Source organism: Euphorbia lathyris, chromosome 4, assembly GCF_963576675.1.
Source record: "Euphorbia lathyris chromosome 4, ddEupLath1.1, whole genome shotgun sequence".
Classification (NCBI taxonomy): Eukaryota; Viridiplantae; Streptophyta; class Magnoliopsida; order Malpighiales; family Euphorbiaceae; genus Euphorbia; species Euphorbia lathyris.
This window is the reverse complement of record NC_088913.1, coordinates 79,265,157-79,281,763: the sequence shown is the minus strand read 5'-3', so window position 1 is coordinate 79,281,763 and position 16,607 is coordinate 79,265,157. Positions and strand designations below refer to the sequence as shown.

General features: G+C 34.2%; 1 protein-coding gene across 1 annotated transcript; it reads left to right on the top strand.

The window, feature by feature from the left end:
- The first annotated feature begins 6,542 nt into the window (after nucleotides 1-6,542).
- Nucleotides 6,543-14,654, top strand: LOC136226506 (nuclear pore complex protein NUP88). The gene is made up of 9 exons (XM_066015024.1): nucleotides 6,543-6,943; nucleotides 7,652-7,803; nucleotides 8,196-8,318; nucleotides 8,761-8,905; nucleotides 9,330-9,391; nucleotides 9,716-9,932; nucleotides 12,219-13,133; nucleotides 13,530-13,779; nucleotides 13,992-14,654. The coding sequence occupies exons 1-9, from the start codon at nucleotides 6,665-6,667 to the stop codon at nucleotides 14,249-14,251; spliced, it is 2,403 nt and encodes an 800-aa protein (XP_065871096.1). The 5' UTR covers nucleotides 6,543-6,664; the 3' UTR covers nucleotides 14,252-14,654.
- The last annotated feature ends 1,953 nt before the right edge of the window (nucleotides 14,655-16,607 follow it).

Sequence of the window (16,607 nt, the reverse complement as noted above, 5' to 3'; positions counted from 1 at the left end):
CTCGGAAGATGTCGCCTAAGACATACAGGTCTGTGTCTTGGACCATACTACTAGAAGTGCGTCCAAACAAACTGTGACACAAGAAGTTATGTAAATAAACCATAGAATTGGATTTGATACTTTTATTACAGGCGAGTCTGGGATTGAAATGCCAAAAACCAGTTAGCATTTGCCAGATGTCTCTAGACGTCATATTTCTGCCAGGACGATGTGTGGATGTATCCCGTAGGGGAAAACCAAACCAGGCATGTAACTCTGGGTAGCCAAATGTGTAAGTTTTTCCGTCGTGGCGAAAACTAAGACGCATCCGACGTTTGTTAACAAAACGTACAGAACAGAGAAATTCCAGAATCCAATCTTTAATTATTGGAAATTTCATATGAGCAAACTTAGTCCACCCCAATTTCTCCAAATAGCGATTCATATCGTCGCTTATTCCGAGTTCATCATTCAAGAACTCGTCCATATATAACATCCCGACGGGCATTGTATATCGAAATTGATAATAACGGCGTCCCTCATCATGATTATACACCGGAAAGAAACAACCATAGCGTGCTGATAAGTCAGGACGTTTATTGTCTGAAACAGAAGTCATGGTGTTTGAAAATAGGTAAGGAAGCAAAGTTCTCTGAACTTAGTTTCTGGTTAATTAAGATATAAGAATATCAGAAATTTATTCTGTCAGAGATGAAAAGAATGTAACAGATCTTTGATCCTCAATAACCTATTTATAAAATCCTAGGATGAAAGGAGGTGTTGTTTTGATGCGAAAAGGTGTTCATCAAACCTCCTAAAGATGAAGAAACTCAATTTTTCGTTTCTGAAAAGTTGTGTCTGCAGGAAAAGAAGAATACATGTCTGATTCTGTAGGAGTTCACCGTGTCACGACTGAGGATACTGAGCCGCGGTCGCGGCACGCTAATTTTTTTTTTTCACTGATGTTACAGAGAATTCTGATTCTCGGCCGAGGATTTCAATCCTCGGTAAGTTCAGAAATTTTTATTTTCTCTTCATTTCTCTTGAAATTTTGAAATTCTGAATTCTCAATTGAGAATTCAGATTCTCTGTAAGTTCAGAAATTTATTTTTTTTTTCAAACTTAGAACATGACTTAAATAAATTTTTATTGATTTAAAACTCGAAAAACTAAAAATTAAAAAATTATAAACAAATGTAAATTAAATTTAAAATAAGTAAAGATGAAAATAAAACAACAAACAAGACTAAAAATAAACAAGAAAAGGTTTGAAAACTTACCTGGAAATAATTTCAATTTGGAATCAAAAAGTAGAACTGCATCCCAAACTTTGAAATTATTTTTATATTTTTATATTTTTGTTTCTTTTGGATTTTTTATTTTTTTGGTATTTTCTTTTTTTTAGGCCTTTTTTTAGCGTTTTCTCAAATTAAGGATCTAATGATTTCGGTTGAATGCCCGAACTTCTGGTTCTGCGCATGAACAAAAACTACGCACATGAACCGAAACTTTCAAAACTATATTAAAAGTATACAATTCCTTCCTGGCGGATAAGATAATTTCATCCTACTCTTGATATATCTTTCTTTGATTAGCTATTTCTTAGAGAGATAAATGTAGGTGTTTTAAGGTAATGATAAAAAGGAAATTATTTTGGTTTTGTGTAGGAATTGAATAAATTTCTTAACAAAGAGATATGATATTTTGGTGAAGGGTTAAGTGTATAGAAAAGAGGTAAAGGTGTTTGGGAAAAAGGTAAATTTTATGGAAAAATTATATCTGTCACGTCTGACATCCTGGTTCAAAAATTTCCTTTCCTTTCTGATGTATCTGTATACTGGATTTCTTTTCTGTAGACTCCTTCTGTGAATTTATACTGATGATCAAAATCTCCAGTTTATCTTTGAAAAACTTGGATTTTCTTATCTGCAAACATTTAATTGCAAACGTTAAATAACAACGAGGATTTAGTCCTAGTGACCATCCTCAATAAATAAATAAAAACTATAAATAAATAAATAGATGTATAAACCAAAGTTCGAAATAAAACACGAAAAACATAAATTTTTGTTAAAAATTTGGCGTTCCCCGGCAACGGCGCCAAAAACTTGTTGAGCGATTTCCGCAAGTGCACGGTTTCGCTTGTAGTAATAAAAATATCGATCCCACAGAGAACGCTTTTTAACAAAAACTTATATTAATTTAGTTTAAATACGACTTAAGGTTTATTAAATAGATAAACGTTATTTGAAATTGGATTTGGTTTTGAAATTGCTAGAAATAGAATTAGATTAGAGTATTTAGATGTTAGAAATTATTTATGATTTAAAAGTTAATTTGCAAGACAGGAACGTTTAGAACTTTTAGAAAAACAAATAAATGTATTCGTTTGCATTAAGCAAAGAAAACAACTTTAAACTTTGTACAAATTATAACGATGAAATAAATGACGGAACCTCTAATTAATTGGCTTTGAACGTGACAAAACCCTTTCGGGATAGTTGCCCTTAATCAAATTAAAACTCTTTCGAGATGATAATTTGCCTAAGTGTTCAACAAAGTTTCCTTGTAATGATTTTGAATTTAACTACGTATTAATGAAAACACCAGCCTCACTTATATTGGATTGGTTACCATAAGTGCTGCATAATAGAACAGACTTTATTAGATGAAATATAGATTGATACAAGTTTACAGAGTGAAATCGCATGGACCCTTCGAGGGCGTGCAAGTGAACGGATGATCAGTCCATTCCTTGGGTTTCCTTAGAGGTTGTCAGGCTCAGGGGCGGATCCTTTTACTAATTCTTCTCGCTGTAACTTCATAATAGGGATTCGGTCGGCCACTACCAAAATGCAAAACTAAACTGGAACAATGTCTAAACGCTACTAAACTTGTTATTATTGAGTAAACAATGTGTGTACAGCATATTACTTTGAACAGAAATAAAATCTAAACTCTGACTCTTTTTTGAGTCAGAGTTTCTACATAAACTCTGCACTAATCTCTCTCTATCAATATTACATTACATAACATAACATAACATGTTACATAACATAACATTTCATAACCTAATAACATATTTCTCTCCTTATCAACTCTTTATTTATAGATGTTGAAGGGTTGTGACTGAAGTGATGTGTCCTTTATGAAGAGTCGTGTCCGTTGTGAAAGGACGTCTTTATCCACTTGAACGAACGCGTTTCTTGGATTTTAACATGTGTTCATTGTACTTTGGCAGAATTTCTGCACTTACTGAGAATGGGAATCCTCGGCCGTGAATGGGGGAGCATCAAGTTGAGCTTTGGACGAAGGGGAGAAGTAGCTGAAGGACGCGTGTCGCGGCCGTGGGTGGTGGATTCGCGGTCGCGGCTCGGAGCGTTTTTTACTTCTTTGCTCTCGTTCGTGTCCTTGACTTAGCGCTTTTGATTTACGTCGTCTTTGACTCCTTTTGTAGGGTTTTTCTTCTGTTTTAGATCCTTTTTCGTTCCTATTTGGATTTTACCAAATATTTAGGTACCTTGCAAGAAAGAAAGATATTTGAGAGTAAAAGTAATCTAAACAGATATAAACAACACAGATTTGTAATAAAAATGATGTAAATATTAATGATATTTTAGGTATATTTTGGGCTTAACACCTAACATAATTGCTATTACAAGAATTGATACAACAACCTATCCAAGATACTTCACCAATTTCACTACATCAAATTTTCTTTTCATATTAAACTCCAATTTCATTGTTTATGTTTCCTCATTCTTCTTCTATAACTCTTTCTCCACTTTAACATGAAGAACCTTACATCTATTGAGTTCCACCTCCATCTCTACCACCCTTGCATGTGCTCCTTCCATTTGTTCCTCACATTCCTTGATTTTTTTTGCTCATCTGATGAATAACCTCCCTCCCTCTGCTACACATTGGAGGATCCAACCATACGAAATAATTACATTTCATTTGGTCTCTGTATCTGCCACAACCATAAAATCTTCGACCAATATTTGCATTTGTTGAAGCTGTGTGAATGGGAGAAATCAAACCATATCAACAAGCCATCCAATTCTCAGACTTTGTTCTGCTATCTAGAGATGACTCCACACTTGAATCCATCATGATTTACAGACTGCCGAGTTCACTCACCAAGTCGAAGAAAGAATCGAGCGTAACCCAAAAGAAGTTGAGAAGAATTTAGGAACCAAATCAATTAGGGATTAAATAAGAATAAATTAGCAAATGTACCAGTTGGTTCCAACAAATTCAGAAGAGTTCAGGAATAAAATCGACTTGAGAAGAGTTCATGATTTCTTACTTTGGAATTTAGGGATTTCAGTTCACACATTCAAATTCATGAAGGAGATTTAGGGATTTGATTTTGAATAATCAGGGATTACAGGTGGTTTACACGAAGGGATTTATAAGAAATGCCTCAATTTTTTCAAATGAATTTTCCCTTGGTAGTCACATGACTTTTTTTTGCCACATCATCGCACATAATGACGTTTTCCCCTTTTGCCTGTGATTGCTAACAGATTGAAGCATATGGTACTATTTTACAAATTTTTAAACCATATGGTTTCGATTGGTGTTAAGAAAGTTATGATTTATGGTCTAATTCTTTTTCAAGGTAAAGATTGTATTAAGAATTAGTCAGAAGAGCATTATAAAAAAGGAGGAACAGAAAACCATTCACCCATGTTAGAGTAATTAAAGACAGTTCTAACCAAAACATGAGTTGCATCGTTTGTCGATCTCTAAACAAAATGAATAGAACTATTAACAAGTTTGTTAAGCATGTAAATAGAATCGTTGACTATGATATGAAAAAACGATAAAGCCTCTAGTGTGTGGCCATAGACTGAATAACAATATGAGAATCTAATTTTATCTGGACATTGTTCTAGCCTTTATCCCTTGATCCAACTCAGTGCTTCCCTAATAGATAATGCTTCTGCCAAAGCAACATCAATTGTTCCTTCAATTAAATCATTGGTGGCAGCTGTAACTCAGCAATATATTTTTTTTTTGAAACAAAGATAAACTTTCATTAACAATTGTCCCGTTTCCTATTTAAGCCCTTGTTGGGAAGGGGGTTAATGGGAGTAATGGAAGGTTAAATATTAAGTTAACATTTTTTGGGAGTTGTTTTTTTGGGACTAAATGAAGGTTAATGGGATTAAAAGTTTACTTCCTCTAACCTCCAAACTCTAACCTCCAAATTGGGGATTAATGAGAGTAACGTAAAGTTTTTTAAATTTTTTTGTCTCTGCAGAGTAAATTTAACTTTCCTTCCCCTCCAAATTTAAACTGCCAAACGAAGTTAAACATTTAACCTCATTTACATTCTATAAACTCTCAAACAATGTTAATTTTTTAGAGTAAAAGTGCACTCCAATGACACTCTAAAACCTTACTCTATTTTTAGAGTAAGGCTTTTGATACTCTATATATGAAAAATCAAAATGTCTTACTCTATTTTTAGAGTAATGTTTAATGATTGTTTAAGAATAAAATATCATTTTATATAATAAATGGTATGTAAAATTAATATAATAATAATAATATATTATTTATTAATAGAAATATTCTTTTTAGGGTTATAAATAGAGTAGATGGTTGGAAAAGTGTTACTGTAGTAACTCTATAATTGAAGATGAAGTAGAAAAAAATAGAGTTGAAATAGGAAAAATAGAATAGATGGTTAGAGATGGCCTTAACTTTCTTTTCCATCACTCTCATTCCATTTCCATTACCTCATTTAACTCTCACTTCCATTAACCTCTAAACTCCCAAACAAAGGCTAAGAGAATCCGAGTGTACTAATTGATTATGCAATTGGTTAATGAAATCTTTCTTTTTTTTCTTCCATATTCTTCTATCTATTCTCTCCGTTTCTCGTTCTTTTTTCTTCCTATTCTAAAATTCTAGTTCATCAGAATCCTAGTTCTGACATCATCTCCTCAATTTCCTCTTTATAGTGAAATCATTGTTTGCAATTTCAGTTTCAGATATTGTTTCTCCTACTATTTCTTGTGGTTATTGGTTAAATCCTAAAATTTGTGTACATATGACAATAAAAAAAATCAATTAATTTGGTAGTGTTTGGCTTTAGTCAAATTTTGATTTCTGTTATTGAATTTTAACTCGTTAGAATCTCGTCAAGTTTTTTCTGCTATTATACTTTAATTTGTTGATGTTTATCTTAAATTGTGCATTTCTTAAGATTTGCATGTGTTAAGATGTTAAAATTATTAATCTTGAAACTAAGTTACCCATTTGTTCTTTAACAATCCGGTTCACCAATTGCTTTATTTGGGTTGAAATTAATATTTGGTATCGTAAACACATGTTATTTATTTTGATTAAGAATTAATTTTACATATTTATTATCTTGTAAATTTATTTTTAATAAAAGTATATATATTTTATTATTTGATTTGTCAAATAACTGTAATGAATTGGACCGAAATTGAATTTCCGAATTTCCGAATTGGACCGGACCAGAATAACTGTATTAGAGGGATTCGCTTTTTGGAATCCCCTGGATTCAATCCAATCCTAAACTGGACCGAACTGTGCCCAGCCTATTCTTCTTCCCGCTCTGCATTCTCGTTTGTAAGACTGTAACGAAAGGTCCGATTGAGGGTACGAAACGAACATATCTCCGAAGAAGAAACACAGTGAAATGAAATTCAACTTTGATTTTACCGACTCTAAGACGGATCATTCTCGACGATCCTTAACTCCCAAGGAAGATGTCCAGTGGGTTCCGCTCAAGTGTCACCCGTCCTTCACTTCCTCCGCCGCAGCCGACGGAGACGCATCTGCTCCTCGAAATCTGTTGGCTTGGGACGGGTCTTCTAGGTTGTATTATTGGGATTCGACGAAGCAGTGCCTGCATCGTATTTCTATTCGCCTTGGCGAGCCCGAACCTACGTCTGTTCTTGGTGCTTCTCCCTCTAAGGTACTACTATTTCCCTACAACTCGTTTCTGTTTGCATTCTGAGGAATTTTAAGGAAGTTTTTAACAGGATCGTTTTTTTAGTTGAATTCGTGCTTTTTTTTTTTTTTTTTTTTTTTTTGCTTGAGTTCATTCGTAGTTAGTTGTTTAGTTTAGCTTACTATATGACTAGAGGAGTAACAATGGTAAGGTTTTAGAGTCCAGTTTATGCAATATTAGAGAGTAAGGAAAGAGTAAAGGTCAATTTGAATGGAAAAGCTATTCCGTACTCACATAGCCAATGATTGGATTCTATCTTTAGCTCGTTGGTTCGTAATGTTTTATTAAGGGGATGATGTTTTATTGTGTGCCAAAAACGGGTTTAATTGCTCCCTTCCTGGGCCTGCTTGGATGGAGGTTTTTGGAGGTTAAATAATGGAAGGTTAATGATCTAACCTTGCTTAGGAGTAGAATGTTACTAGAAGGGAAGGGATTTCAAAGGTTAATTGAAGAAAATCTAATAAAAACTACATATTAAGTCCCACCAAATTGGTGGGATTTGGAGGTTAAGTATTTTCACCTCCCCTTCCCTCACCTCACCTCCCTTTCCGTTATTTAATCTTCCCTAACCCCCATCCAAGCAGACTCTAATAACATATATTGGCATTTTGTTAAATGGTTAGATTGATTCAGCCTTGAAGTTCACAGTAGGTGAGACATATGTTTTGGCAGGTATTCCAAACAGACGTGCAGATTGACTTTGTGGTTAACAAAATCTCCATCAATAGAAATGGCTCTGCTATAATGCTGGCTGGTTCAGATAGTCTATGCATTATGCCTCTCTATGGGCGATCTACTACTACAGACAACACCATTGTTTGCAGGTACTTGTGGGAAATGGCTATATACTTAATTATTTTGAATCTTGGATATGTTAATAATTTCTGGAAGAGTTCTCTTGTCTCACTTTCTTTTTGGTATTTAAAGATTTCTTTCGGGCAATAGGAAAGGAGGCAGCCTATATGCATTTCATTTCAAAGCACTTTGATATTATACATGAGTCTTTATGATAATTGATGTCTTTCTTTTTCTCCAAAAAGAATCTATTTTGTAGTCAGTGTAAAAAAAGATTGATATAAATCTCTGTTCGCATGCGGAGATTCACAATACATGAAGATGTGTTTGTGCATCGTAATGTCCTTATTGCGTTATATTAGATTATTTTGGATGCAAGTTTCTGCAACTGTGAATAACTTTTTTTTTTTTTTTTGTGCAGGACTGTTTCAATTGGTTCCCAAATATATTACAACGAAAGCAATGCCGTAAGTATACTCCAAGTTTCATGGCACCCATTCAGTGACTCACATTTAGGAATCCTTTCTTCTGACTCAGTTTTCAGGTATTACTAGTTTAGTTCATCATTTTATGAGTTATATCACTTTAAGGTACACTTATTTTATTAATCCCAAAAGCTACTTCCCAGTTCCAAAATCAGAGAGGTATACTTTTAGGTGGTTGTTTGGATGGCGCTTCATTGGTAGCATGCATCAATAGAATATTATCATATAAATCTAGATAATTTATTAACGTATTGTTAAGATTGTGTTTATGATATTCATTTTAACAGGCTTAAATCTTTTTGTACAAGCTATTCAATGGATAAAATAATATATAAATTGGTCTAACTTTCTTACAGCTTATCATGGTTATGACTTGTATAAATATTTCAACCTGAAATTTTATGTAATTTTTATAAGCATGGTCTTTTTCCAGTTATTAATGGTTGTGAAGGTTGCTTTTGGGTGTGAATCATTTTGACTTTTTTCATTTTTCCTTGCTAGAATTTTTGATTTGTCGTTGGATCTCCTACAACCAGAACAGGAGTATTATCTACAACCAGTTGAACCAGGTCAATCCAGAAATGCCACATCAATATGTCCTGTAGACTTCTCTTTTGGAGGAGACCACTTATGGGATAGGTTTAGTGTAAGTTTTGATGATATCTATTCTATAACACCATGTTTATTACTGTGTTATTTTGTTTTTATTTTCTTTTGTGGTGAAAATGTGTACAATGAAATGGAGTTTTTTTGGCACTCCCTTGTTCACTGTTTGTTTTTATGCAGTTAATTTTGACAATGAGCAAAATTTTCTTGAACTCCTTCCTTTGTGTTTGAAATGAATGCCTCTCACAATTGTGGGTGCTTTGCGAGGCATAATAACATCATAGAAAACCTCAATGCCATTGTTGTCTACCTGATATATTTTGAATTAAAACTCCATTACCTTCAAATAAGTTCTCAATGTTTCTGCAGTCTTTGTAATTTTATGATAATGTTGCATGTCCATTGTGTTTATTTGAATACTATTAGTCCCTTCAAACATGCTTTTTTTTTTTTTAATTCTACAGGTTTTTGTATTATTCAGTGATGGTGCCGTTTACATCCTTTGCCCAATTGTTCCTTTTGGAAGGTGATTTTCTTAAGCTATGTACAATATCTCGGTAACTTTCATTTTTTAAATTATTATAGATGTCACTGTAGCCTTTTGCACTGTTCATGATTCAGAGATTGGACGATGAAGAAGGTCTACAAGTATAAATTGCTAGCACCTTCTTGTCTACTACTCAACCTAGAATAGATGCTTGCTGATAATATTAGTACTTGATTATTCTCAAGAACAATGCTGTTTCTGTAATTTATAACAGAAGAGTATATATTAACTGCTTCTTCATATATTGGATGGTTTGTAGATGGCTAGATGCTAATCAAATTTGATGGTTTTGTCATGTAACAGTGTCCACAAATGGGATTCTGTAGTGGAGATATATACAGATGCTCACACATCTGGGATGAAATCAGCAAGTCAAACAGCTATAAGTAATTCTAGTCTTGCAATCTCTTGGCTTGAAGCAATATTTCCCGAGTTAAATGATGAAACACTTGAAGGGGAAGATATATTGACATTAAAAGCTCGCCCCTTTGCTTTGTTTGATGCATCACTTTGTTTACAGGTATATGTAGTTAATGTTTACCTATACATATCCAACTGCTTGTGTCATATCAATATGTCCAATCAGTTTGATGGGTGTGGATGCTTGATAAGCATTGCTTCTTCCAGGCACTTTGCCAACAGGCGCATGTAGTAAAAAAAAGGGGGAAAAGTTTTAGAATGGATATTCCTGTTCAAATGTTTAGGGTGCTTTAATTAAAAAAGTAAAACAAGTATTAGAATGATTTTCTTTGAGAGTACTATATCACATGACTTTTAGATCTGCCTGCATGAGAAGTGCAGACAAGTTTCATATTGTGAACTGGGAATAGGGATTTGCTTTGAATTGTAAAATTTGGTAAAGATTGATCTAAATGAAAATATGTCCATATAAAATAGTGAACATGTAAACATTTTACATAGTTGGACAAATATTAAATTGTCATATGCATAGTTGAAAATGATGTGGTATCTGAAAATACTATATTCTTATTTTTATTATATTCTTTGTACTTGATCAATTAGAATTCCTAGAATTCTAGACTATTATGCTATTGGCATAGAAAATCCTTCTTATATCTGTTTACAATGTAAAATAATAAACAAAAGGATGTTAAATTAAAAGGTCACACTAGACAGTAGGGCTTGGCACGGATCTTGGAGAATTTTGAACCGGACCCGAATATCCGAATAAAAATACCAGAATTGGATTGAACCGTTGAATTTTTCTTTAGAACCAAACGTAATTGTACTTTTGACTTACCTTAGGTACAATTTTGGAGAGTTTCAAATTTCCACTATTATTGAGTATTAGTAAATATGTTGAGATTCTTGAACCGAACCGAAGAAAAAGATCCAGAATCAGATTGAAGGGTTGACTTTACCGTTGACTCTTCTTAGGTACAATTCTTGAGATTTCCAATTCCCTGGATTGGACCAGATCGATTTCACCCCTAGTAGACAGTACATAGGTATAAAAAATTATCAACACTTCATATAGAAGTTAATTGATAAAAAATAAGGTATACCTCAATGTTGTCAGCTAAGAGCAATTTTACCCCTACCGTCATAAATGGTACAATTATACCCCTAATGTTTGCAAGTTGAGCCAATTTTACCGTAACTTTTGAATGTTGGGGTAATTTTCTTATTAACGAAGCACTCTACGTATTCATAAATCTCGTTATCTCTACTCCACCCGTACTTATTATCACTCAGTAACAACTCAAAGAACACACATGAAAAAAAAAGTAAATTTTTTTATCTCGTGTTCTGCACCAGATTAAGAACGTGTAGAGTGGAGATAATGAGATTTGTGACAACATAAAGTATAATTGTAGTTAGGGGTAAAATTGATCCAACTTGCAAAAGTTAGGAATATATTTGTATCATTTATGACAACAACAACAACAAAGCCTTAGTCCCGAAATGATTCGGGGTCGGCTAACATGAACCATCATATAAAACCGTGAAATCAAGTCGTGTCAGCAACACAAATTCGCTCCCTCCACTCCGTCCTATCCACTACCATATTTTCCTCAATTCCCAGTAAACTCATATCACTCTCGATCACCATCATTTATGACGTCGGGGTAAAATTGCTTTTGGCTGCCGTCGTTGGGGGTGTTTTTGCGCCTTAGAAGATTAAGAGTGAAACAAGTGTTGGATGGAAGCAAATACCTAAAAGAGGTTTTAGAAGTCTTATGGTAGCAAAATTTTGTTAAATATTGAATTTTTAAGTTTCATGTTCTATAGCTGAATAAGTGGGCAATCAACAAGTTCAGTGAACTCATATTTAGTTCATGCAATTCTGCATTATATACTTTATTCAGTGATGATCTAGATACATGTTTACTTTATGTGGTTATCTACCATAATCATGTTACCATATGAGATTCTTAATTGTCAATTTTGCTTTAATCTTTGTGCTGCATGACCATATAGACTTCAATCATTTGTCATCTTATTTTTTAACATGTTAAGAATTGAATAAGCTTGACATCAAAATATAGGTAGCCTGCTGCATTTTAAAACCCCATCTATCTTGATGTTAATTGTTCTATTCTTTCAAGTAAATACTGCTTGTAACATTAAGGTCTCATGTGAATTACTTCTTTTAATCAATTGTTCTATTCTTTGAACTGCATAAGTATGTGCCTCATGTGTCTATCCATATCCACATTCTTAGCATTCTGGTTAGCTTAGAATGGTGAGGGCATGCGTTTGTTTGGAAGGGAATTTGTTTCCATGAATTAGAACTGTTAATTTTGTTGCATGGATGATATCAAAGACCTTTTTGTTTTGGTAGGGGCCTCTAAGGAAAGTGCATCAAGGTGGGGAGGTTGAAGATTCAGCTGTTCGTGGTCGGGAATGTGAAGGTCGTGCAGTCAGTTTTCTCTATAATTTAGTCAGCAAAGACTCAGTTTTGGTGACTGCGTGGAGTGGGGGGCAATTGCAAATTGACGCCCTAGCTGATGAAATCCAGCCAGTCTGGACTATTGGCAGCCCGCCTCGCCTTCGTGTCAATTCTCATGACCGTATTCTTGCTCTTGCTATGATTTGTGAATCAGTATCAGGTGAGACTCCTGCTGTGAAGTTTGGTCAACTTGATCATACTGTCTGGTTCGGTCATCCACCACCTTTGTTGAGACTGGCAATTGTGGATTTGGCTTTGCCAAGGAAAACAGAAAGCGGGTCAAATATAATACTGTTCACAGATCCTCTTATGCCTCAAAGAATCTTTTCCATTCATGATGGTGGGATTGATTCAATATTGTTGCATTTTCTACCATTCACCAATCAGGCCTGTGGCAAGGATGAGACTGTCAGAGCTCCCTCTGTACACCCAGTCCTTAGTACATGCCAAGCGAACAACCTTTCTCCTCTTTGCGGTTTTGTAACAGTATCAGATTCATTTGGGCACTCATGGATTATAGGAGTCACATCCTTGCAAGAGTGTATAGTGCTAGAGATGAGAACTTGGGATCTATTACTACCCATACATGTTGAAATGGAGAAGAAAACCTCTAGCTTTGAGGACTGGGAATCCGGAAAAAATCCGCACATCATAAGCAAAGAACTTCTTGTTGGCCCCAAGGTGGTTCTTGTCCCACAGGCCTCTCCAAATCTTCGATCCATTCCTGCTGATTCTATTGAAGGCCGGTCAACTCTTCATCACTATATCAAGCTTTTCCATGAAAATTATGTTGAATATGCTCATAAGGTATGCACGCATGACACTGTATGCATAGTATGTGACCTTAAAGTTCATTACTTGTTTTAAGACAGATGAACTGTTACGTATTAGCAGCTTTTGTTGTTTACTATAGGCACATGCCGTTTGTGTCTTACTGAAAAGTACTTTAGCTCTTGATTGTTTGTTTTATGGTTAATTATATTTGGTAGGGCCACATGCATTGCACTGGAGATCCAGTTATGTTTTATTCTTCATATTTCTTTAGGCTTGTTATTCGTGAATATGACATTCTGATGAATATTGCGATTTCTGTTTTAGTTGGATCTCGAATAATTGACATTTCAAATACAAGATAACATGTAAATTGACAATTATCTAATGGACTTGTAACCGTTTATATGAGTAAGTTCTTTGATGGTTTAGGTATATTTTGAGCTGAAGAATCTCGCACCTCAGTTGAAGAGAGTAATAGATGACCAGCATGCTCGCTTGAGTGAGGTGGAGGAGAAGCTGTTGAAAGTGGAGGAGAAACAGCCAGGATTGGAGGATAGGATCGATCATGCTATCCATTCACACAATCTTCTGGAACAACGTTTGCAACGCCTAAGGAATTTACCCGGGGTTCATAAGAAGCGGTTGTCAAAAGCAGAGCGTGAATTCAAGTCTGAACTCGGTAAATAATTTTATGCCTCTTTTTGTATGAACTTTTAAAAAACCATTTCATATCTATAAATAGCCATCCGCGTGTGACTATTACTATTTCTTTTACTGTGTTCAGAACTTTTTTATTTGCCATATATTTTTCTTTTTTCATGATGGTACATCGACTGTACCATTGTTGCTGCTACCTGGTACTATATTAATAACTTTTCAATTGCTATGCAGATCACTTTTCAGGAGTGGAGTTGGATGCTTTGCGTACTTCAATTGACACTTTAAGAGCAAGGTTGAAAAAGTTCACCCATTCTTCAAAAGCTGACACGCTGAACCAGCAAAGGCAAAGATCTGGAAAGAATTATATCCAAGATGTCCAACTCTCCCAGCTAAGATCTTCACTAGCAAAACTCTCAATTCTCAATAGTGAAAACTCGAAAAAAGTTAAGCTCGTTGAATCGGCACTAAAAACTCAGGAACATAGTGGATGATGAAATTTTATCCACTCCAGTGCTGCACTTCCAAATCCGAAATCTAGCCTTTCCGCTTTCATGTGAGTTGATAGAGCAAGACTTGTCAGGTTGCTATAGAGTTTTAGGCCCACAAGTCAATTCTAAGACCAGCAATTGAGAAACTTTTCACATTGCTTTTTGGTGCAAGGTTCCCCAGTTGGAATGATGCCTTGCTCAAGAACTTTGTATTCTATCAGAAAAGTATATACAGATACAGGTCAGAATTCCTCTTCAAAAAGTTCCTTAGCTTTACTTATGATGTATTATTAAATAGGTGTCGCCATTATATTGGTTTGTACAATGTCTTTACCTATAGGTAATTTTATTGAACAATGATGTATTTTGGTAAAAGGCAATACTAACGTAACTTAGTGATTGTTGATTCTGACGTGTACATGCATTTTCTTTCGTATTCTTTGCATTAGTTTTGGTATTAGCAATCATTAAGGAGAACAAATGAGCTTTGCTCGAGTGGATATGGTCTCTAGACGTGTAAGTTATGTCTCTAAATTTGATTTTTTTGCCAAATACATCAGACCATCTCTAAGAACCTCTTAGTTTGAATCTTAAGTTAAAATTCGAGGACAGAGTTAAAAACTAATGACTCCTTAAATCACTAAGAGTCTCTCCATCTATTAATTGAGAGTCTTTTTCCACTATTATGCCCTTCTTATTTCATTTTTTTATTAATAATTTATTATTGAGGAGTCTCTCTCCTTCCACTATTAGTAAATATAACAATAATTAATAATTTTAATGATCAAATAATAAATAAAGACCGAATATAAAAAAGTATTGTTGGAGATGATATGCATTAGTCACTCCTCAAATTTTATATATTATTTTTAAAGATTGAACTAAGGCCTTGTTTGATAAAGCACTTAATTGCTTAAATTAAAATGTTAAGCACTTATTTAATTTAAGTGCGTTTGATAACAGTTGTTTTTTCACCACTTAAATTAGTTAATTAAGTTAAAAACCACTTATTTTGATAAGTCAAAATATTTAACTTATCATTTTAAGTTAAACATTATCAACTCATACTTTTTAAAAAATTAAATCATTCAATATTTCCAGCACTTATAATATTCAGCACTTAAAATTCAGTACTTATTTTTTCAGTATTTAATTTTCAGTTTTATCAAACAGCACCTAAGAGTCCCTTGAAATGCTCTTATAGCTCAGAAAAATCAGCTCTCCCTAAACTTAGAAACTTCCCGTATATCCCAGAAAAGTCCATGTAGCATACATGGAGAGATTTTAGACAAGTTGAAGTATATATCATTTTAAGCAAGTTCGGGGCACTGTAATCAAGTTTGAAGTTTTAATAGGTCACTTTAACAAAGTTTTGAGAGTCAATAGGTCACTTCACTTTAAACAAGTTCATGGGTAACCAAGACGTTTCCAAAATATAGGGGCAGTTGATTTTTGTGGATAACTACACGGGACTGAATGTATTCAGCCTCAATTTTTAATGTAGGAAGCAGTCTTTGATTATGAGAAGAGCCAGTTAAAGATATCCATTTTCGTACTGATTAATCTAAGTTCATCTATCTAAAAAATAAAAAAAGACAATTGTTGAGGAAACCTTAGCCCATCTTGTGGTTCAACACGAGGCTAGAGTATTCAATGCTGAGTTCATATTTAATTATTTCTCATTAGGCTCCATGTGCAGGCTAAGTTCATATAGTCAAAGTTGTATAAATAAATGCAGATTTTGGCATCAACCTAGCCTGTAAATTTCACTGCCTGAGCAGATATGAAGCTAAGATCTAGTCTAAAAGGTATGCTATTTCATTATAGCACTGATTAAAGCTTTAATACATCTGTGTAATAAATGAACTGCAACCTCTTTCAGATGCCTTTTTGATTACCATTAAGGCACAGTTGTCGAACCGAGATTACATAATCGAAATTATGATTCTTAAATTAAATCGAATAGTAAGATTTGGTACAAATTCATAATATTAAAAAAAAAAATATATGTACTTTGCACCTATTAAGGAAGACTTCAAGAACTCTGGTCTTGCAGATTTGAGGGTACAGATTGCACCCTCAGCCCCTGATAATGACCCATAGCCAAGACTCAGTAGACTCGCCCAATATGCACGAGTCAACCCTGATTTGGTCTATACGACATTGAGTCATGATCGAGTTTGATACTCCTTACAGAGACGGTTGGTAAACTAGCCGACTCATACGAGTTTGAATGCATAAAAAGCTAAAGAACCCATTCTTTATTTATTTTTTGGTTTTGGGGGGTTGGTTTATTGCCCTAATGAAAATATAAATAGTTGTTAACTTGAAAGCAAATGATGTCTAGTATCAGACTATC